Source organism: Malurus melanocephalus, unplaced genomic scaffold, assembly GCF_030028575.1.
Source record: "Malurus melanocephalus ecotype Western Australia unplaced genomic scaffold, MMel_1.1 scaffold_465, whole genome shotgun sequence".
In the NCBI taxonomy this organism is placed as follows: Eukaryota; Metazoa; Chordata; class Aves; order Passeriformes; family Maluridae; genus Malurus; species Malurus melanocephalus.
Window position 1 is genome coordinate 261,729 of NW_026623697.1, and position 22,923 is coordinate 284,651.

Below are 22,923 nucleotides of genomic sequence, written 5' to 3' on the forward strand. Positions count from 1 at the left end.
CTGGAGAGTGGGGCACGGGACAGGTTTGAGGAGCTGCAGGTGATGCTCTGTAGCAGCTCCACACCCCTACCTCAYTCCCACAGCCAGCTCAGCTCCAAAACACCACCCTGTACCTTCAGAGAGTAMATTAAATCCCTTCTTCCCAGAATGAGAAGGAAACTCAAAGCCATTTGCTGCCTTTGAGGCCTGTGCTGCTGGGGGCTGCCCCATGAGTGTGGAGGTGGCCACCTACCCCTCCCRTGGCCCCTCAGGGGCTGTGGGGTGTTGGGAGCCATTGTGGCACAGGCACAGTCATGGGGAATGAGGTGGGAGGACACTGCCAAGCCCCTCTCTCCTTCTRCCCCACCAGTTCCCAGCCCTGCATTGGGCAGGCTGCTATTTGCTTCAGAAACAACCTTCTTCCCTAAATTCTCCCTGATAAAATAAATCAAGGCATCGCTCCAAGGTRCAATTAAGACAAAAACCAACAGCCATAAGAGCTTGGTACCATTGGAGAGGGAGGGAGGGAGAAAGACTCACGTTTCCATGAGGCTAAGGAGAGCAGGGCTGCAGCCTGGCAGGGGGAAGCAGAGCCCCCAGCCTTCTCTTCCTCCTCTCSTGAGGTGTTAACTGGGCCAGCACCCCAGCTCCTGGCAGARCTGCTGTGGGAGCTSTTCCCACAAATGAGGAAATTCTCAGGCCAAGCTCTGCAGTGGCACTGTCCCACGCCAGAGCAGGCAGTGCCCTTCCTGTGGCTGCCAGCCCCACCGGGGCACCCCAGGCAGGACCATCCCAGGGAGCTGGAAGGCAGCAGGGCACTGCTCCATGGCCAGCGGCTGTCGGGCTCCTCAGCATGATTAACAGCGCTTAATGAAGAGCTGAGCCAGTCCTGTGCCTCGGGAAAGCAGCTCATGCTTAAGAGCTCAGCCAACAAGCTTTGCACTGATCTGTAGCAAGGAAGAAAGATTGCCAGGGGACAGAGGAAGAGAGAGGAACTCTGGCACCTCCCAGCAYCCCTGGAGAGCAGTGTGTGGTTGGTCAGGGCACAGCAATGARGGCACTGCAGCTGCACTGCAAATGGCACCTGGCAGTGAGGGCACAGCGAGGATGGCTGCTCCCCCAGAGCCACTGCCACCCACAGCACACCCTGCCACCTCTGCGCAGGCTGCACGTGTCACCACCTCCTTTGGTGACAGCAGGTCAGGGAGCAGTGGGCAAATCTGAGTGTCCCCTTTCCTACAATAGGAACTGCACCCAAAGTACCCCAATCCCAGCAGACTTTGGGGCACAGAGCAGGGTCCCGGCTGAGCTGGGTGATGTGGTTTGAAAACACTCACACACACTCAGACACACTTACACATTCCACCATCCTTGGCTCCATACACAGCTTCCACGTGCACTCACACGCCCTGCCAGGTGCTGAAAAGACACACCAAGGCCTGGTGCAGCTGCTGTGCTGGAACCACAGCCCTCCCTGGGCTGTGCTGAGCTGGGCTGGAGAGGGGCCACCACAGCCAGCAGGGGCTCTGGACAGCAGCAAATCCCCCCAGCCTCACAGATGGCTCCAGCCTTTCCTGCTCCCAGAGCATCCGCACCTTCTCCAGCTCTGTCCCCCTTCCCAGGTTATGTCAGGTCAAGCAGCTGAATGCAAGAGCACACCAAATTGGYTGCTGCATCAGGCGAGCTTTGGGGAGCCTGTTGCCAGCTGCAGCGAGCTCTGCTCTCCTTGCAGGCTTGGGGGGAGGAAGAGCAAGGAGGGGGAGAAGCTGCCTCAGGTGCTGCTCAGACTCAGGGCAAAGGAACCAGCATCTCCCCCATGCAGCAGGAGCAAGAAGCAATTTATTGTGACAAATGGTGAAAGCCTGCAGCGGGGTTGGCCCTCCCTGTCAAAGCTGGTGAACCACACCGAGCRAGGGGAGGGCCTGGCAGTCAAGTGGGATATGCATCATTCCCAGGGGAAAACCATCAGCAGCTCAGGAGAACCAGGCTGCAAGAGATCCCTGCCTGCCCACCTGTGATGCTGGTGAGCACCCTGGGAGCCAGCCAGCCACCCCTCCTTGTTCCCCACTCCTGGGGCTGCTCACTGTCACCTCTTGGTGTCCCCTGCTCCAGRGGGGTCATGCCTCAGCCCTTCAGCCTCAAAAAGGGGTTTAAGGTKTGGGCAGAAGCGTCTGGGATGGGACGTCAGGTTAGGGAACACCCAGTGTGGCACAAGTGGGACGTTCATATCTGCACCTTGAGCTCATAAGTGAAGCTCTTGTCTTCTTCCAATCCCGAAGGGCAGGAAATAAACTTTTAAGGGACCTGAAACAAAGAGAAACTGGGATGCCAGTTGTCTGGATTAGCCAGGAAAGAACTGGCAAAAGCCCCTCCTGAAGCAAAGGAATTCTACTGTCCATTTGGTCTCTAGTGAAGACACCTGCCTGACTGTCAAATTCCCTTTTTCCACAAATTATCTGCTGAATTTCCAGATAGAACTGGGACTGATTTTCCCACTGCAACCTAAGAAACACCATCAGCACCCAAAAAGAATACAGTTTAACACCTGTACAGACTTCTCTGTACCTGCAGCAAACAGTGGTGTTTTGGGGAGCTTGGATTTTCCTTCCATGGGGCCCCTGACAGCAGCCACTAACTCTATGACAAATCCAGAAATGAAATGAAATGAAATGAAAGTCCTGACAATGCACCCTCAGCATCTTCTAAACCCCTCTTACTGCACAACAGAACGATTTCCAAACCTCTGGGTCAATCCGGAGCTGCTCTTTCYGAGCTGCAGCAGCCACGTGTGGGAGCACACTCTTCCCTGCATCCCAGAATAGAAAGCAGCTGGAGTCGCATCTGAGCMCTGCGATGGGAAGATGAAAGACTTCCAGACACTCCTCTTTTTCCACTGAGCCTTTGATGGGCTCTTCTTCCGCTCTCACTTCACATCCAGCTYCTTCAGCTGCCGTTTTTCCGCAGGTGCTGAACTTCCAGATGCTCCTGGAGGCTTTTCCATTTCTAAATTTACTCTATTTAAGTAACAGGGGCATATGGTGTATTGCAGCTATTAAAGGGGGTATGTATGTATGTATGTGGGGGAATCTGATCCTGGGATGCAGAAAGCTCTCAGGATCTCTGAGCACCCAGASAGTGGTGCCTGCAAACATCACCCACGGGCTGTGATCCAGCTTCCAGCTCACCTACATCACACCAGCCCCTTCAGTGCTCGTCAGGAGCTTTACGACAGCCCAGGTGATGTTCAGGACTGCTGTGCCCTTTCTAGGGCAGCTGCTACCCCCCCCAAAATGGATGGAAGGCCAAATCTGCAGGATCTAAGCAGGAGCTTAGAGAGGGCTYCCATCACCCCAGTTCCACTAACAGMAGCTCTGTGCATGAGTTGGGTTAGCACAGCAGGGAAAAGATCCCACAACATAGGAGTCCAGCTTATCTTGGGGGAGAAAAGGATGCCAAGGGAAACCTGCTGACATGTCCCTCACCCCAGCTGCCATGGCACCACAGAGGAGCTCAGAGATCTGGGTATGGAGATCCTTGGAATAAGTTTTGATCCACTCTCTCCAGGTTCCATTTGAAACAGGCTCAGGAGAGAGTAGAATGGGGATGTAGGAGACAGGGTGCAGGCATGGAGGGAAGGAGGGAAGGAAATTACTGCTGGGTCTGATATCCACAGGTTTGTTACGCAATACAGCCTTGCCTGCTCTCAGCAGGGAGGGGAGGAGGCAAGGAAAGCAGCAAGCAGCTGAACTCATTAAGCTCCTCTCTCGTCTGAGGAGCTGGGACAGCTTCAGCAGGAAGGGTGGACTCGTGGGACCAAAGGACATTTGTTTCCATCCCTGTAGCTCCCCACACCTGAGCTATGTTTGAACAGTCCCTTCAAAAGCAACCCCTGAGGAARGCAGGCTGGATGAAGAGGAACTTGTACTTGCTGTTTTCATTTCACTGTCTTTAAGCCAATTAAGGAGTTTCTTTTTAAGTGAGGGTCTGTGGTCTGCCTCAAAGAGCCTGTGCTCCCCAGAGCCCASAGCAGGGCGAGGTAGCCATTTGCARCCAGCACTGYGGGGACTTGTGGCTTTGTGCTTCCCTGCAAAATAAACCCCCAAAGCTCTGCTCCAAACCCCMAGAATCTCTTATTTTCTGGCACACTTCTGCAGCAGGTGCTCTCCCCTTTGCACCTTGGTTTTCTCACCGGTGCATCACACAAAAAGCAAGTGGTGCTGATATCAGGCAGCGTTACCCCTGTGTCTTTCAACACTCTCCCAGTGTTTGAAGAACCCAGCGTGGAAAATGCCTTTGAAGCTTCACATCCAGCCAAGAAGAGGCCAAGACAAAGGCATGGTCTGTGCTTTATCCTGGTCTCGTAAACACAGAGCCACTGAATGGGCTGGAAGGGACCTCAAAGTCTATTGCATCCCATGGGACACYTTCYACTATCCCAGGCTGCTCCAAGCCYTGTCCAGYCTGGCCTTGGRCACTGCCAGGGATCCAGGGGCAGCCACAGCTTCTCTGGGCACCCTGTGCCAGGGCCTCCCCACCCTCMCAGGGAACAATTCTCTCCTAACATCAGGGTGGTCAAGCTCAGACGTGATGGGAGGGGGCTACAAACACAGGCAGGACGCATCCAAGGACACAGAACTGGCAGCTGGAAAATATTTGCTGGGACAAACAACTCTTAATGTGGGACTGCGTGGACAGATCCCTTGCATGGACTAAATGGCAGAAGTTTTGCCTGTCATTCACCATTCAGAGCTATTTGCCATCACTCCTCCCACCACAGCCCACAGAGGATACACACATCCTGCATCAGGTAACAAAAGCACCTGCATGTTAGTTTGGASGGACAGGTCCATTTGCTCAGAGGAAGACCATCTTGTATTGCCTTTAAAAACAGGGAACAATTTTAGGGTCACACACCTGAACAACTGTATTTGGAATTTATGCCGGCATCCTTCCTGTTCCACATTTGAGGCTGTTCCACACCATTTCCCAACACACCCCATATTTGAACTGAAGGCTGCTATGGGAGAAGAACTTTCCTGYTTCTCAGGACTGGAGAGATGTGGGACTAAGGCTATGAGCCCATAGCTGGAAAGAGCCAGGAAAACCTGATGGGACTGTAAACTMAGGACTCACATACAACCCCTTATTCCCACTGCAACTTCCCTCACATGGGGAGGCTGCAACAGGAGATTTACTGGTGGCTGCCAAGCCAAATTGCTGCTCAGCTGAAGATTTATGCTGCAATTTGTAGTGCTGTTAAAATTGAATTGGAAGAGTGGTGGGGGAAGAGAAAGAGAACGGAAGAGAGGGGAGGGGAAATGGATCAGGAGCAACAGCACAGCTCCAAAGCTGTCTGCTCCATCTCTYACATCTCCACTGAACCAAACACTCTGCATTTCCAGCTGCTGTGCTCCAGCCTTCAGATCCTGCRATGCCAATGCCCGGGCTCGCTTCGCAGCAGGGCACCGTTAATAGAAATCCGTCCATCTCCACAGCACCTGAACTGTCAGGCTCAATAAATACAGCTGGTAGAGAATGGCACAAAAGGGAGAGSCCATCTGCAGGCTGGTGGCTGCTCACATGACTCCCACACTGCAGCCACCAAGGACGGAAGAAGGGACACGTCCATCCCAAATGCCACCCACTGCCTTCTCAATGGTTAAACACCAYTCCACCTGCTGAGGTCAGAGCTGAGCTAAATTATCCCCTGCACTTCCAGGAACTTGCCAGCTCTGCACATGAGATCTGGAGGAAMAAGGCTGCCAAGTGATGGATCAATATCCCTGCATATGCACAGGATTCCCCCACCGAGGCCCCCAGTGCCCCCTCCTCTGAGGAGATGCCAAGGAAAGGTCAGGGCACCCGGCAGCTCCCAGGGACTCTGGCTCTGYTCTGCACAAGTGGGTGCTGACACACGACCTCCAAAAAAGCAAAAGCAAAACATCTTTAGTGAACTGTAACAGAACAGCTTCCCTTTGACATCAGGGCAACACCCCACACCCTGAGCCAGCCCTCTGTCCTGCACTGCCAAAACCATGGGGGAATTTCAGAATTAGAGCCATGGAGACTCTGCCTTTTCAGCCCCTGGGCATCCCTGCAGAAAGAGGCAGGCCAGGCTCATTCTTCATCCCAGAACCCACCCTAGGGCTGGGGGTTTCAGTTTACTGAGAGGCCAAACTATGGATCCAAACTGATCCCCAGGCATTGGGGAGCTCTCGAGCCCTGACACCCATGGGATGACCCTGCCAGCAACTAAGTGCAGTTCCTTCTAGCAAGGGAGATGGGGCAGGGTGGGATCYGCTGCACAGGCTGAGTCACACCAACAGCAGTGGATCTGTTTGTGCTCCTGAYCTATAAAGGTCACTTCTCATGTGTCTGAACTTCAGAGGGGACAATTAGCCACAGTTCCCTAGAGGCTCACTGGGATAAAAGACGCTGACCTTCCTGCAGTCTGGCTGGGAATGCTTCATCATGCGCAGCCTATTTGGCATTTTCAYTTCCTGGCACCAGTGGCTTCCAGGACAGTCCTGGGCCAGCCCTCAGTGCCAGTGTGCTGGTGGAATAGCCATGGGTGTGTAGAGTGGACCCTGGCCTGTGTTCCCTGGCACAACATCCCATGTAGGCAGTGACAGGGGCTCCCTCAGACAATGTGATCCCCCAGCCTAAAACCTTTCCCTGCACCCCTTCAGCACCAAGCCGATGGTGCCACCTCAGTCCCAGATCACCCTCCAGGACCCCATTAGGACACTCTGAGCTCCAGCAGGACACAAGAGCATTCCACCACACCAGAAGCCCACCAGGGTCCCAATGCCCTATCAAAKGTTCAACACAGGAATCCACACTTGGCCTCAGATTCAGTTTGGCATCACTACGCACTTTCAAAAAGGGGGCTGTTTGGTTTCTCCAGCCCCTTGGAGACAGGGAGGAGGATTTGGTGGGTTACATGAAGGGCCACGAACAGAGCAGAACAAACCAGTGCTAAGGCAGACTGAGCCACATGACCACCCAGCACCCCAACCTGCTCCTCCTGCTCATCCCTCAAGCTCTAGAGCTATTGCCACCTTCACTGAGCCAGTATCACACCTGGCTGACTCCCAGAGCAGGCAGACAGGCTGGAATTACCAGGGAAACCCCTACAAGTTATATTGTGTACCCTGGAGGCCTCTAGGCTGGGGAATTCAGACTGCAGCACTGCTTACTGCCTTGTAAAGATGACACACAAAACTCAGGGTTTTGAGGCTAGAATCTAAATAAAGGATGCTCCTGGCTGGAGCACGTGCCATTAACCCTCCTGAGCCCATGTGCCAGAGGGAAGCATCCTGCCAGCACAGAAACCCGTGAGAGGCCGGGCTGGGGCTGCTCCAACAGCTCAGCGTTCCTTCCTGCAGCACAACACTGAGTTTTCTATGAAGGACAGCAGTTCCTGCTCTTGTTTAAAGCCCTTGAACCTCTCCAAGTCACACACAGGCTCACAGACAACTCCTGGGTAAGCTCAGCACACCTACTCCCCAAGGACACCCTGAAGGACATCACTGCCAACCTGCATGGGACAGAGAGGAGGAAGGAGCACACGTGCCCTGGAGACTGAAACGCTGCACCAGACACAGCTGCTGTGCCCTCCCCACCACGCTGCCACCACCAGCAGCCCCTGAGCAAGCCAGGGCTGCAATGTCCACACCAGCATSCCCAGGAGACACAGAGAACCAAAACGTTTGCCGTAAGGAAACATAACCCAGGGAAAACAGGTCACTGGGTGAAGCTTTGCTCGAGATTCTCTRGGGTGTGTGCGAAGAGCTCAATGACAGTCACTACACGTGCCACAGGGGCTGCTGGGCAGGRCTCATCGGTCCATGGGCTGCAGCTCTGAAGCTCCTCCAAAACACAAGTCTTTCCATGTTTCAGAAGCACCAAGTGTTTCTGTTTGTCCCTCCCCACAGATAGACACAGAAGCTGTGGATAAGGCAGCARGTAAAGCCTCAGCTCTGGGCAGGGAAGGTACAGTTTGTGGCAGGGGGCTGATGGGATGTCCCAGTGCTGCATGGGGCATGTGCCACCAGGGCTCTGAATGAAAGGTGTCCGCTCCCTGGTGTCCCAGGGAAGCAGGGGAAAAGAAAAAAGGTGTGTATATATATATATATATATATATATATATATATATATATACATACACACACACACCCACCTATCCATCTATCTACCATAGCTTCACTTTTCCAAGGAAGGGAGGTTAAAATCAGGTTTTAAGACAAAAGATGCTGTTTCTGTCTGCCTTCTCCCCACTCCACATCTAGGGAATGCTGCTGAAAGCCAAGGAGTATGGACACCCTGTCCTCTCCCACCAAAAGCTGGCAAGATCCAGCCTCCCCGTGGTACACATATTCTTGCAACAAAACGGACACAGTCTGCACCAGCCATAACAAGAGAGGCCTGCTGACACAKAGGCCAGGTTAACGAAGATGAGCAAAGGAAAAAAGAATTTTATAACAGGGAATAAGAAACTCCAGCAATAAAGGCCCCAAGAAGCTTTTCATTTAACTATTTGTTGCCAGCTTGACGTAAATAATACTAACCAACCATAGAAGTAGTTTTGCCGTGTGAACACCACGTGAACAGTGCATGTAACCAATCCTGATATAAGTAGTTCGTGTGTACGGAAGAAATTTTAATTACAAAAGGCTGTTAGAAATTGCAATAAATCAGCTTATGCTTGATTCACATTGAATTGTGCGTAGTCCTTTTTTCTTCCCTACTTATACWCCTCCCCAAATCCCCTTTTGCTGTAGCCAACCTGCCACGCTCTGTGTAACCACAAGCCCCAGCGTGCAATGCACAGGGAGCACTGGGAGCAGCAGGGCTGGAACCCGAGCGTCTGCACACCCAGCTGAGCTCTGCACTGCTCTGGGCAAGGGCAGGAGAGGCCCCTGCAGCCCCCTGCAAGCTGCTGACTTGGCAGCCTCCAAGCACCTGCAGCCCAAACTCTGCTCAGCCCCCACAGCCCCGGCTCTCCTGCTGCCCGTCCTGCCGCCATCCAGAAGGGCTGCGGGCTGCCTTCACACTCCACTTCCAGCTTCCTTCTGGTCTGGCTGTCCTGCTGCAGCCTCAGAAACGCCATCTGGAATGCAGGAGCAGCTTCCTTCTCTCCGGATCAGTTCTTCACACTTCCTGACGGTGACCTGGAGCACCTGCCCCTCGCAGGGAGCCGGTGATGCCCAGGGGTGCTGTGAGCTGCGCTGCCTGGCACGGGCTGCCGACTGAGATGCTGGTGCCTTGCCAGGCAGAGCAGGAATGCTGGCAGGGTGAGAAGCACGGGAAGGTGCCCAAGTCAAAGAAAAGCCCAGGGCGGTCTGTTTGAAGAGAGYGGCTGATATGGCACAGCCACCTGGGTGCGTTGAGGGTCCCCAGGCATCAACAGTGAGATGCAGCCCAGCCTGGCAAAGGCAAGCAGCACCCAAGCAGGGCTCCCTTCCCTCTCTGTGCCCTTCTATTGGCAGCAGCCCCGTGCTGAGGGCTGTTTCATCGCAGGGAACAAAGGCTTGCAAAGGGTTCCTTGAGCACAGGCTCCCCTCCACGCACAGCACCAGGCTCCAGCCGCTCTGGGATCAAGGGGGCCTTTCAGGGGCACGGGGATCACAGGGGGAGGAGGCTGCAGGGGGGTGGATGCAGCTCTGARCATCCCTCCCTTGCTGCTTGTGACTCGTGTCAGTCAGAGACTCRAGCCCAGAGCCACCAGTGTCAAACWGGATTAAATTACTGGTTGGAGAAATCCAGCACATGCCTTTCAGAGCATCCAGTACCTGGTAATGTGAGAGGGAAGCAACGGGCTCGGGAGTGATCCCAGGGAATGCTGGGTGCAGAGGGAGAGCAGGAAGATATTCCTGCCTTCACCCCTCCTCTCACAGACCCACAACAGGAAGTTAAATGTGGGCCCATCGCCCTTCAGGACAAGTGCTGCACACCGTGAAGTGCTTGTGGTTTCCATCCTGACCTGGGGGAAGAATAAACAACCCTCCAAACACACTTTYCTACATTTTCTCCTTCCTTGCTGCAGCTCAGCCAGGTTCCCGAGCTTCCTGCTGTCATCACATCYATCCACCAGCTCCTGCCAGAGGACTGAGACCATGTCACAACTCCAGGCTACAGGTGTGGCACCTCTCAGGGTGTCAGTGATGTGCCATGAGGCACAAGACCAGGCTCTGCCCTTTGCAGCCAAAGAAAGCCAAGGGATCAATGCAGAAAGGTTAGTCTGGGGAAAAAAGAATATAATCCCTGCTCTGGTTTTTCTTACTGGTCCCTGCTCTTAAAACAAAAAAACAAAAAAAACCCAAAAAAAACAAAAAAACAAACAAACAAAAAAAAAATCTAAGAAATTTCACCACCTACCAATCCCTCCCCACCCGCAGCACACCTGGAAACACACCAAGTATCAGATCCCCAACCCCACATTCCCACAGCACAGATTACAAGAGAGCAGCTTCCTTCACAATAAAATTCCATCTCCAAGATCTCTTCCCAAAAGAGGTGAAGACTGTGGATCTCTGCACAGCCAAAGCTGGGTGCTGAACTCCTTCATGCAATGCAGCACCCAAAGSAAAACTCTYCAACACCTGCACCTGGAGAAKGACCTGAATCCAYGTTCCTGGAGCAAAGGTTCTCAGCWCYTGCAGACARGAGCAGCCYCAAACCAGGTGAAGGTGCTGSTTTTTCCCTTCACCAGGCTGGCACAGTCAAAAGGACAGCTGTGCTGTGCTCTCTGTGCTGTGATAGCAACATCCAGGCAAGAGGGTCAGGCATTTCTGCTCAGATTTTGGCCAAGCCTGCTGCATAAGATGAGGACGTGCTCTAGCTGCCTCTGCCCTGGATTTGACCTCCTTTGAGGCAGGATGGTTCCTGTGGGACATGGAAATGAGGAAGGTTGGAGGGCACGCAGCAGCAAAGGGAGGGTTTGTTTGGGGATCCATTGAGACTCTGGTCTCTGCTGCTCTGCACCACCCTCCAAGTTATCCGTGGCTCCAGAGCTATAAATAGCCCCAATTTAAACACCTAATAGGCTTTGTGGCTGCTGGAGCAAGCAGCGTGGAGAGCGGATGGGCAGGGCTGGCAGCCTCGGGCAGATAAAACAGCATTCCATCCTGCCAGCTACTTGGCACTGCACCACCTCCTTGGGCAAGACACTGCCCCAGACACCGTGGGCTCTGGGGAGAGCTGCTGAGCAAACAGTTACAAACCAAGCATTCCCATCAAACAGGCACCCACAACAACCTGCAGCATCTTTACCAAATCCCAGCTGAGCTCCACAGCAGCTTCCAGAGTGAGCACAACCCGCGCAGGGATGCATCCACCCCCCTGCAGCACCTGGGGAACACGAGATCTGCTCCCATGTGAYGAGCAGGCATGTCCTGAACATGAGAGCTGATGGCAGCACCCTCGGGGTTTGAAGAGTGGTCCCTTCTGCCATCCTCACCCCTCCTCTGTGGATTTACAGTCAGAGCACATGTTGGTGACCTCCATCTGTTCCACTCGCACATCTCTGKTCTCTGCATGGAGGTTTGGGAAGGGAGATGGACTCTCTGGACCAAGAGGTCCCTTCCAACCAGTCCGTGATTCCTGAAAAGTGTAAAATCAGTTCTCTGAGTACACCCAACCTGATAAACCCCAGAGACCTGTGCCTGCCCCATCCCAGGTCTGTTGGGGTACCTGTACCTGCTGACCTGCCAGAGCTCCCTGAGATCTGATGACAGAAAACAGCAGCAGGTGATTCTCTGCGGTCACCTGATGCTTTACCAGGAGCTTTTCTTCCCAAATATCTCCCTTCTCTCCTGGGCCCTGCTTTCCTCAACAAGAAACACACAGAATCACAGAATCATTTAGTTGGGAAAAGCACCCTAGGATCATCAAGTCCAGCTGTTCCCCCATCACTGCCAAAGCCACCAGTGGCCCCTRTCCCCARGTGCCACATCCACAYGCTTTCTGAACACTCCCAGTGATGACGACCCCACCACTGCCCTGGACAGCTGTGCCAGTGCCTGAYCACCCTTTCAGTGAAGAATTTTTTSCCCAGTATCCMACCTGAACCTCCYCTAGAACAACTTGAGGCCATTTCCTTTTGTCCTGACCCTGTTCCCTGGGAGCAGAGCCCAACCTGGCTGCACCCTCCTGTYAGGGAGTTGTAGAGARCAAGAAGGTCRCCCCTGAGCCTTCCTTTCTCCAGACTAAACATTGTCCTGGTGTTCTCCAGACACTTCTGCTTGTGCTGCACTCAGAGCAGAAGTGCCACAGCACAGGAGGGTGGGAACGAGTAGCACAGAGACACAGTTCCACTCCACACAGCTCTGTCACTTTGCCATATGCCASTGTCCCATTATTAACATCTCCCCCAGCCTCAAGACAAGTCAGAGCCCCCAAAACAGGCCTGTGTGATGCTGCCCAGCAGTTCTGACTTGCTGCTGCTCATGTATTTAAGCCAAGGCTCACAAACACCCACGACACTCAGGTTTGCCCAGAGTTCCTCCCCAGAAGYGGTGCTGCTGGGGAGCAGGGGGTGGCACAGCAAATGCCCTCCCACCAGCTGCCAACAACAAAAGAAGGTCACCTCACTTCCCTCTAAAAGCAGGGAGATTTACATATTTTTAGCATATAATAATAATAAAATGTAAGAATAATAAAAGAATAATAAAAGCGTCTGTTCCTCCCTCCACAGTCATTGAGACTCAGAGGTATTTCATTCTGCAAAGCTTTTATAGAAAAATACAAAACCTTTGGGAAATGCTGTGGGAAAGCCCAGAAAATTAATATTCTCTGGAAGAGGAAAGAGCTCAGAGAGCTTCAGCCAAACTGAAGCTGTGGTGGGCAGAGACACTCAAATCAGTTGCATAGGCCTTGCAGACCTTTCCCCCAAAAGCCTCTCCTAAATAGAGCGAAATCCAGAAGTTCTCAGTACTCATCAGGATCCTCTTTACAGATCAGWGGACTGACGAGTAGGTGAACAGGAACATTCCCTTAAATCTCATCAGGGAACAGCTCAGAGCCCAAATTCCCTCCTAAACCCTTACAGACATGGAAGGATGTGCCGTGGAGAGGTGCCACCACCTCTTTCAGCAGCAGCTGCAGCAGCAGCCACCAAGATCCCACAGCTCCCAAACCATTCAATTATGGCAGTCCCATCATTGGAGCTGTGTCCTGCTGTCAGCACCAGGCCTATGGCACTGCCCCTTCCTGCTCCCACTGCCAGGAAGCGTTTGGCACATCAGGAAGCTTGGCCATGATGGATCCCCGGGCTCAGCTGAACACTCCCACTGAACAACAGCCCAGAACAAGCACCTTCAAGCACCGGAGCAAAACGGTGCCCAAGGGGACCTGTAGCTGAGCCAGAATTTGTCTGGCTGCACCAGGGATGGATTTAGACCCAACGCTGTTGCCTAAGCAGAGGTGTCTGCAATCAGATCACTCTAACATGCACCTAACACCTGGAACCTCCAGTCTTGCAGCACCTGTGKCCTCCTGGCACACTGGGAAAGGGACAGGCTCCTGTTTAAGTGCTGACATACAGAAAGAGACTGCGCAATCCTGTCCAAGAAAGACCAGGGGCTCAAATCTGGTTGTCACAAATCTGCTGCTTCTACCACTAAGGCCCTTTTTTGAGTCCCTCCTGTCTCCCTGTCTTCAGCAGACAGGGAATTCCACACGATCAGCCTCACCCAGGCAACAGGAGACAGTGAAGCCTCCTCCAAGCTTCTAAAATCTTGAGAGCCAAACAGCACTGATTTGTTCTCTTATTCCCAGCCCACCATGAGGGATACTTCCCCCAACTCCCCTGTCAAGTACAGACCAAAGTCACTTGCTAAGTATTTGTGTCCCTGTTTTCCTGCCAAGGAAGGTTTGTGTTCATCCCTGAGACAGCCCAGAGCAGCTTGGCTCTGTGCTGCTCCACAGCAGCCAAAACATTATCAGCTTTGAAGGCAGCCACAGRCAGGGACAAAAAATCAGCAGGAAAAGCAAAGTCTATCCCAGAACTCCTGCCCAGCCTCAAACTGACTCTTCAGTACTCCACTTCCTTCCTACACCACACGACTCTGGGGACGAGGACACGCACAGGCAGGATACCTACCCTGACTCGTTTTATTGACTTACTTAATTTTTTAAAAGAATGTATTTATCTGTTCCTCTCTGGAAACCAATCATCCGCTGCTCCTTGGCCCAGCAGTTCCCTGGGAACAGCAGCCCTTTGATGCCTGGCAGCCTGGCTGATCTCAGCAGCTCTTTTGAACCCACGTCCATAATCACTGCCTGGAGCTAGTTCTTCCCACGCAATGCGCTGCTCAGTGAATCATGGCCGGTGATTTTCCTGTCTCCAGGAACCACGCGACTGAGTCGGGATGAGTTCTGCTCTCCCTTTAGCACGGGAAATAAGGAATTATCACAAAAGCCACTCCTGTCCCAACAGGACACTGGCCTTATCTGTGCCAAGACCAGCATTTCCTGTTCTTGCCCCAACATCCGCTCCCCCACCAAAGCTGGYTCTTCAGGAAATTTATTTCCACATGTCAAGATTTCACTTAGTTCCTCAAGCTCTTCCAACCTACAGGCTTGGGGTCATGAGCAGCCCAAGCTGCCACACATGAGGCTGCAGAGACACCATCTTTTTTAATGCCCAGGGCCAGCTCTGCACTGGAAGTTCCTAAATGTCAGTTCTGGCTGTGCAGGGCCAKGTCATGGAGTTCATCTGTGAACTGAACCTTCCCCAACTCCTCAAGGCAACAGAGGGAAAGYCAGCAGTCCAGCAGGGATGGTCCTGCAGGAAGGACCCAGCTCTGTCTGCAGGACCCTCTGAACTGGAGGGGACAAACCCACACAGCACAGGTCATCCACCAGARCCACGAACCAGCCACACAGGTTGGCACACACAGCAACAGAATTTGGGAACTGCACACAGTATCCTTTTTAAAGGTACTCAAGTCTATGTTAGAGAGTGAAGAGAACAGCTAATTGGTTTCACAATGTTCCCAGCTCAACAAGAAGACCCAAGACAAGGCCAGAAAGCAACAAGGCCTGACATTGCTGGGAGGCTCCCAGAGTCATGCACAGCACATCCCAAGCCTCACAGCAGCAGGAAGGCAGGAAAACAAGGACTGCACCACAGATACTGCACCATCACCACAGCAAATGCCTCCAGGGAAAGCCACCACAGCCTGGGGACACTCAGACCAAGCAGCTCTTCCTAAACCAGCAGCAGCCCCAAACAGACTCAAACAGGTACAGACACCCATCCAGGCTGGAGTCCACACAAAGCAGGCATTAGGCAAAGGCTCAAACGTCATCGGCACAAAACACAGCAGCCCCTGCAGCCAAGCACCCGGGCAGAGGGGTTTTAGATGCTTTTTCATTAATCTCTCAACCTGTCAGAGACCGAATGCAGGATACCAGCCCTCCAACAGAGAAACTCCTCACTGCAAGTGGCTGATGTGGAAGGGGCAGAAACAATGGCTCAGAGACACATCCGAGGTGCTGATTTCATCAAGGTGGGACAGGAATTGAGAGCTGGAAACACTGATCAGTTTCTAGGAAGTAATTCTTTTTTGGTGTTTCAYTTCCGTGGATCTGTTACTCAAAAGCATTTCACTGCTTTTGCATGAGAACAGCTTCTCTGGCTCTTCTGAGTTCAGAAACTCTYACAACTTATTGTCACCCAACCTGGAGACACAATCCTCCACTTGTGACACTACAGTGTGGTTGGGAGRCCAGAAAGAAAAGCCACAAGAACACGACAAAAAAGGAACAGAGATCCCATTCCCAGGCAGCCACCCTGACAATTAACGTGAGTGAGGAAGAGCTGGGACGAGTCCTGCAATCCATTCTGCGGGAGACATCAGCCACCCTGTGTAAAGGACAGGGTTTGGCATCACTCAGATTGGTGGGAATTTGGCTGCAGCTTCCCAAAGAACCGAGCTGAGCCTCTGAGTGAAGGGACCCGACGCTTAGCAGGATGCAAAGCAACTCATGTGCCAAAGGAAGCGGCTGGCTGAAGCTGAGAGGTGAGCAGGTGAGCGGTGAGCAGGCTCCTTCCCCTCCTCCTTACCTTCGCAGCCGGTGCTGTAAGTGCTGGTGCTGCCGTGTTATAAGGGCACTTTCCCACACGGGGCCACCGGGACTGCTCCTATACCAGCCCACGGCCGRGTGCCCCGGGTAGGGTGAGCTACTGAAGCCATGGTCCGACTCCGTCTCTGCGGCCAGCGATGAGGCAGAGCTCCCCATGGTTCCCCCCTGCCCAGGCCACGCTGAGATTTAGCCTAGGTTAGGTCCAAGCCAGTGGCATGGGCAGCTCGGGTGGAACGGGCGAGGCGCTGCGGCATGGGCTGCTGCAAAGATCCCAGCACGCTGGAGAAAGGAAGGTCGGTTCTGATCAGAGTCAGGAAAAAAAAAACAACAAACAAACACAGAGAAAGGGAGGAAAAAGGAAAGAGAAAGAGAGAGAGATAAGGTATGGTTTCAGCAACAACCCTCCAGTATTAAAGCCTATCAGTGCATGCTCTGATCAGGGTCCCCATCCCAGCGCTCACTGGAATGGGAAGGGCTCTGTCAGTGAATCCGGCTTTTGCTGCTGGAGATGGGGAGCGTGGGGGCTCTGGAAGAAGTTCCCTCAAGTTAAACACCCGGAGTTCCCAGGCACAGGAAAGCACCGACTGATGGAGGGAAGCACAGCAGAGCCCAGCACAAAGCCCTTCACACATGGGAAAGAAGCAGAAAAYGGGACAAGCCAGGTCCCTGAAGCCCAATCCAGCAGCCCTTGGGGACCCCACACACCAGGTTAGTCTGGACTCTGACTGGCACACCCTTTTAGTTACCTCAGCTACAAGGACTTGATGGYTTGTGTGCTTACATGTAAAATAAAATACCCCTCTTTTCCTCTTTCCCCCTAAYAGCCCAGTAAGGCTGGAACTGGACAGACTGGGTATCTGCACAAGTATTTTCTGTGACTATTTACTTTCAGCTCAAGCCAATTTTTAGYTGATTCTGAGCACACCCCTATCCACAGAAGCAGGTGTGGGCCTTTTCTCCTTCTCTTTCCCTTGTTTAGGAATTTATTCTTCAAGCATTCTCACAATTAAACCACAGAAAACATTTCATGTCCTCTAGTATTCAAAGAAGTTTAAACACACACACGTTCTCTCCTTCAAGTGAAAAGSCAGGACAATCTGGATGCACGTCAGGAGCAATGGATCAAGGTAACATTTAACAGAGCAAAAAAGAAGAAACAAGRAAGACGGAAAAATTAGCACAGCTGAGCTTATTCAATTACCCACCAGGATTTAAGATGAATGAACCACAGAAAGACCTTTACGAAGAAACTACTTTTGCCGYAAAAAGGCTGAAATGAGGAGTCCTAAAATACAGTTTTTCAATCCTAGGATTGATCTAAGGGATCAAGAAAGGGCTTGATAGATAATAGACTCTAAAAAGCAGCACCTCAAGGAGCAGGTACAATTTTGCTACAAGCTCAATACCAGAATGTGCCTGCATTAGGTCATTAACTGGAGAATGTTCACTGCTCTGTCACCGTCTCTGTTAGCCTGCAAAGCCTGGACTAACCAAATAAATCAGAAAAAAAGCCCAAGAACAGAGTTTCCCCTACCTCTACCTTGTTTTAATTGGTCTGCCTCGTTGCTGTGCACCAGCCTCGCATCCACACTACTCAACAGAAAGGTTTCACTGATTTCTGCAGATCCAGACAAAGTGGATCCCTGGCGCTTCCCCGCTCATTTCCTGCTATTCAAGCAGTTAATTTGCAACAAATCTGATTTTCTGGCTAAATGAAAGGCACGCGATGTGAGGGGAAGAGCACTTCCAAGWATCATCAGCTGAGTGTAGCTGGAAACAGTCACCCCACACCTGTGGTGTCTGGCTTTTCCACCCGTCCCAGGAGGGGCCGTACGTGCTCCAGCAGCAAAGGCACAYCTGCTAGAAGAACAAACTGTCTCCTACCTTAAAACTGGGGCTCTACCATGATAAAGTAGATAAATAAAGGCAAGATGGGTAGAACAGCCCCTCATCCCAGGCTAAGCCAAACATAGGAAGGATGCCCAGGCGTCAGTAGCCTTTTCCCCCCTCAAGTTGGATTAAACTGCCACACAAAGCAATTCCACAGCCTGGTTCAAGAGCACTTCCTCCAGCTGATAAAGCAGAACCCTTTGCTTCCTCCTCCTGCCCATGGGAACACCAGTTTTAGCTCATCCCAAGAGAAGAGACCCAGACATGCCTGCTGCTCGCATCGCTGCTGGCTCCCAGTGCGGTGCTGCTCTCCCGGCCCGTCTCCTCTGCCAGCTCCACACCAGGGACTGGAAACAGGCAGCTCCACTCCACAGGGAGGGGAAAAGCTAGGAGCCCTGCTTTAAAACCTGCAGTAAAACCCCACAGTGGGTGGAGTTGGGAGAGGAAGGGAGCTATAAATAGGTGGAGGATAACCTAGCTAAGTCGGAGTGATCGCTGAGACTGTCTGGTCTAACTGGGCTGTTTGGCTGTGAGTGCTGCRTGAAATCCGATTTCTCCAGGCAAAGCAGTAAATCCTTCTCCTCAGGGTCACCCTCATGCCAGGTGAGAGCAGCCAATGAATGATATCCGAGGGGGAGTGTTGACCCAAGGTGGGGAGAGGGTGAAGCAGTTTGAGAACAGGAGTGGTGGCAGCGTTACAGCCCGATGCAAAGCACACACGTGCTCACCACGCTGAGCCCCAGAACGCCTCTGGCCAGCACCAAGCAAATGAGGAGCCTCTGAGAAGTCGAGGTGAAAATGGAAACTGCACCCCAGCAAGGGAAGGGGTCAATTAAAGAACAAGAAAGCCTCTCTGGAAGCACCCAGCCTTCTTTTTTGAGGAATTTCTGCCACTGGGCAGGGAGATGGGCCAGGAGATGACCGGCAGGCAGGCGGCCGGACCGGGGAGGCTTCAGTCACTGAAAAGGAGCAAACTGCCAAGAGYTCCTCTGTCTTGGCAGGAGGAAGCAGGATTTTTCCTCTAATTAATAAAGCACTGCTTCCACCTATCYAATCTGGAGAGGAAGCAACAATGTGAACAGATTGAAGTGTCTTGAGAAGGGTGGATATCACTCATGGAAATTAACAGTTAAGCACCTTAGCAAGATGCTGAGGTTGGATTTTGGTTTTCTGCCCCTTGCAGCTGCATTAATTACCAGGTTTCAACTGATGCTATGCAACTGCTCCCAAAATAAGGCTTCCAAAATAAAACCAGGTTTGATCTTGGCACCCCTACGCCCCTCACCCTGATCTGTGGTATGTGAAGCAGACCCTTCCTCAAATTCCCCACCAGCACCCTAAGGAGCAGGCACGTACAGCAGGAAGGCAAAGGTGTCCCATGGAGCTCCTCCTGCTGCCAGGACAGCAAAGCASCTGCCTGGATGCTTCCAGATAACCCTGTCCTTCCTCACCAGTGAGCAGTGCTGACCCTTCAGGCCCCAGCTCTCGTGTCACAGTGGAGCARGCAGGAAGGGTGGGGATCTACCCAACCCCCTTTCCTTCCCTCCAGCTTCAAAGTAGGTTTTGGCTCYGAAGGGAGTAAAAAAAGAATTATAAAGGGAACTAGTCCATGTGTTTCAATGCATCTAGGAAGTTGCAGGATCAACTTTTCCTAGGATCAGCCCCAAGCTCTTCCCTTTGGCACGCAGCAGGAAGAAGAGACAAAGGTCCCTGGAGCTGCTGCAGCCACWGAGGAAAGCAGCGAGGCAGACTCACCCCAGCTGGTCCCATGTGCAGCAGCCCCTCCTCAYGATGGGCACCCCCACACTCCTTCTCCTGGTAATTCACTGATGCCTGTGTACAAGCCAGCTTTGGTCCTGCTCGAATTTTCCAGCCTCTTCCTTGCTTCTGAGCCTKGCAAACTCAGGGACAAGACTTCACCACTTCATTTATTTCTCCACTCCTCCAGCCTATAAATAAAGCTAGTTTTGAGCTACTTCCTGGGGAAGATCAGGAATGAAAATATGACAGTGTCAGGGAAGATCCAGGAATGAAAATGCCATCAGAAATACTGAACTCCAGGCAGCTGTGGTCTGAGATGTGGGCCAGCAACTGGCCCAGGAGAAGGCACACCACATACCTGAGGGAAATAGATCCCTCAAAGCTGTGCCCAGAGGAAGCTGCAGGAGACTTCTAGGATTGAAGCTGAAGTACCAGCCCTTCTCTTGCTTCTGTTGTGAGAGGTCCCCTGTCTGGGGGCTGACTGAGATCATGGAATATCCTGAGTTAGAAGGGGACCCACAAGGACCGTGAGTCCAACTCCTGGCTCTGCACAGACACCTCAATAATCCCACCCTGTCCCTGAGAGCAGTGTCCAAACACTCCTGGAGCTTTGGCAGCYTTGAGGCTGTGCCCATTCCCTGGGGAGCAGATGTGCTGGACCTGGTACCACCCTCAGCAGCAAAGGAAGAGCTCTCTGYCCTCTATCCCATGTAACCTGCTGCTTCAGGGAGAAACCAGGGCTCCTGAGGAGCTCTCAGTGTCAAACGCCCACACAGAGCCCTGGAAGAGCAGTCTCCTCTCTGGGGGCTGTGGGATGTGACCCACACACAGCCTGAAACACCACGGAGCTCAGGGCAGATGAGAGAGCTGGAGGAGACCATTYCAACCATCCTGAAGGCACGGCCAACCCTTGGGCCTCTACAGTCCTGCCTCCATGCATAGCAGATCTGCCCTGAGGGAGGCACACGCTGCTGGGGTCTGGGGTGAGCAGGGAAAGGGATACAGGGCTGGGAAGGTACACAGCACGAGCCCATGGCAGCCTGAGAAGGTTATAAAGTCAAAGAGCAGAGCAGATATGGAAGGGCTAAGGATGCAGTGTGCAAGGGTGTCATGCCAGCCAAGGAACAGAAAGGAGCTCAAGCATTTGTATGATCCAGCCAGCCCCAGCTCCAGGCAGGGTGGGGGTGACAGGACCTGAGGATGTGCAAAACCAGGCACCAGCACCAAGAAGAGCACAGCTGCAATTCACCAGGCTGAGATGACCCTGGAAAAAGAAGCAACCCTGAGAGAGGAAGAGCAAACAATCTCTCTTTTTCCATAAGGCCGCAGGGGAAGAGCAGCCAAGCAACAAGACACCCACCTCAGGCAGACACAGCACTGAAATCCAAGCTGCAAATGCTGACCCAGCGAGAGCTGCACGGCTCAAGTGCAGCAGGAGCAGCAAGCTGGAACACTCTGTGCCGAGCAGGTGTCGTGCACACAGCTGGGGACAGGACACAAAGTTTTGCTGCTCTTTCTCCCTGCCCTCACCTGCCAAGCCAGCCCGAGTGCTGCAGTCTTGGCAGGAAAKGAAGGTGTCAGCAAGTTCCTATTCYTTGCAAAACTTCTGTCAGGGAGGGGTGGGAAGGCACGTCCAAGGACAGACTGAGGCAGAGGATGGGACAGAGCAGGAAGGATGGGATGGTCATCTGGGGTGGGGGAGGYTTTTTCAGACCWCATGCTCCACCACAGAGCTCCTCGTGGTTCTGTCACTCAGAAAGCACTGCCTTACCTGCCAAGAACAAAAATCTTCAGATGAGCAAGGCACGAGGATGAGAGGCAGTGTGCAAGCCTACAGATGGGAGGACACGGAAAAGGGAGGGAAGGGTGAAACTCACCCACCCAAATGTTTGTTCTGGGGCAGAGGGAAGAGAGTCAGCTCTTCTGGCCTTGGAGGAAATCGAGGGGACAGAGGCTCTAAATGAACTGTTTCCCAGGTCTTGGTGAGAAATAACACTGGTACAGCATTTGCAGAGATATCATAAGCTGAAGTGAACTGTCTGGAAGCAGATTTCCAGATGGGCTATTAATGAGGTAACAAGATCATTGAACCTGAAGTCCTAGACCAGTACAGAACAGGATCTCATGTCCCAAGCCACAAAGTCCAGTATAGCAACATGTCTGTGGCCACAGACACCAACACGCAAAGGAAAGCTTGGGGGWCTTTACCTTCTTTCAGCTGCCTTGAAACTGGTTCTGGCCCAACTTTAACCCAGAAGAAACTCATACACAACAGTTGAGTTGTGCTGAGCTGCATTTAATGCCCAGCACTGACTCTTCATAAGTATGCAGGCAGAGAAGAGGTGTCCAATGCCTSAAGTGAAACACTGATAGGAGAAGTAGATTTACTGCAGAGCCAGCTTAGCCACAAAGCAAGTATCATCAAACTCTGAACAAAGTTTCTTCTTCTCCCTTGCACTGGACACTGAAAACCAGTGGCAGATAATCCAGGGAGMCACTGGAAATCTATCCCAGTCACTTAGAGAGACGTTTTATACCTATTTGAAAGGGCAGTCAACATCTTAATCACAAGATCGAGGGAGAAAAAGGGAGAGCAGGAAGGTTTTCTCAAAATCAGGGTTAACTTCAACCCTCATCTCCATTAAAAACTGCAAAGCAGTTCCGAACAAGCATGGAAATGGCAACAAGGGCACTGCTGCAGAAGGGTCTGAGTGCACACACGTTTAAAAACCCCACACGACGAAATCCCTACGAGCCCAGTGCTCTATTAAGTCAATTAACACTGCTCCAGTGAAGTGCAATGAGCCGCGTGTATCCCGCAATTCCTGGCCAATTGTGGGGAACTCTGGAGCGTCACGGCAGCGTGGGTGGGCTGGCAGGGCCTTCACAGCACCAGCAGTGAGCAAGTGCCACGAACAGACTCACAGGGGAAGGAACAAAACAACACAAGCCACAGCATCCAATCTCGGGCGGCTTTACCAGCAGATCTCATTTCCACATCYTTTCCTCCCCGTGTTTATAATCCTTGCAGCAGAGTTCTGTCATCTTACTCAGCTCACAGGCTGCCCCAGCTACAAAAGATGTCAGGCTGAAAAATCACCTCGACAGACTGCCTGCTGAGACCAGTTGCATTATAAAAACAGGAAGCTCTTGCCTGCCTGCTCCCAATATGCTATAGATTGAATGGGAAGGAGCATACGT

At 52.5% G+C, this 22,923-nt stretch overlaps 1 protein-coding gene across 9 annotated transcripts in view; it reads right to left on the minus strand.

Moving 5' to 3' along the window:
* The window catches only part of CAPN15 (calpain 15), a 56,412-nt gene that overhangs the window by 23,992 nt on the left and 9,497 nt on the right, over positions 1 to 22,923 (minus strand). For 6 of the 9 annotated variants that reach the window (XM_057380650.1, XM_057380649.1, XM_057380644.1 and 3 more), the window contains one exon: positions 16,052 to 16,371. The exons of 1 other annotated variant lie outside the window; for it this stretch is intronic. In XM_057380650.1, the coding sequence (XP_057236633.1) occupies positions 16,052 to 16,227 (176 nt within the window). In that variant the 5' untranslated portion in view covers positions 16,228 to 16,371. The remainder of the gene's footprint in view (positions 1 to 16,051; positions 16,372 to 22,923) is intronic. 2 more of the 9 variants (XM_057380645.1, XM_057380648.1) reach the window with 1 other exon arrangement.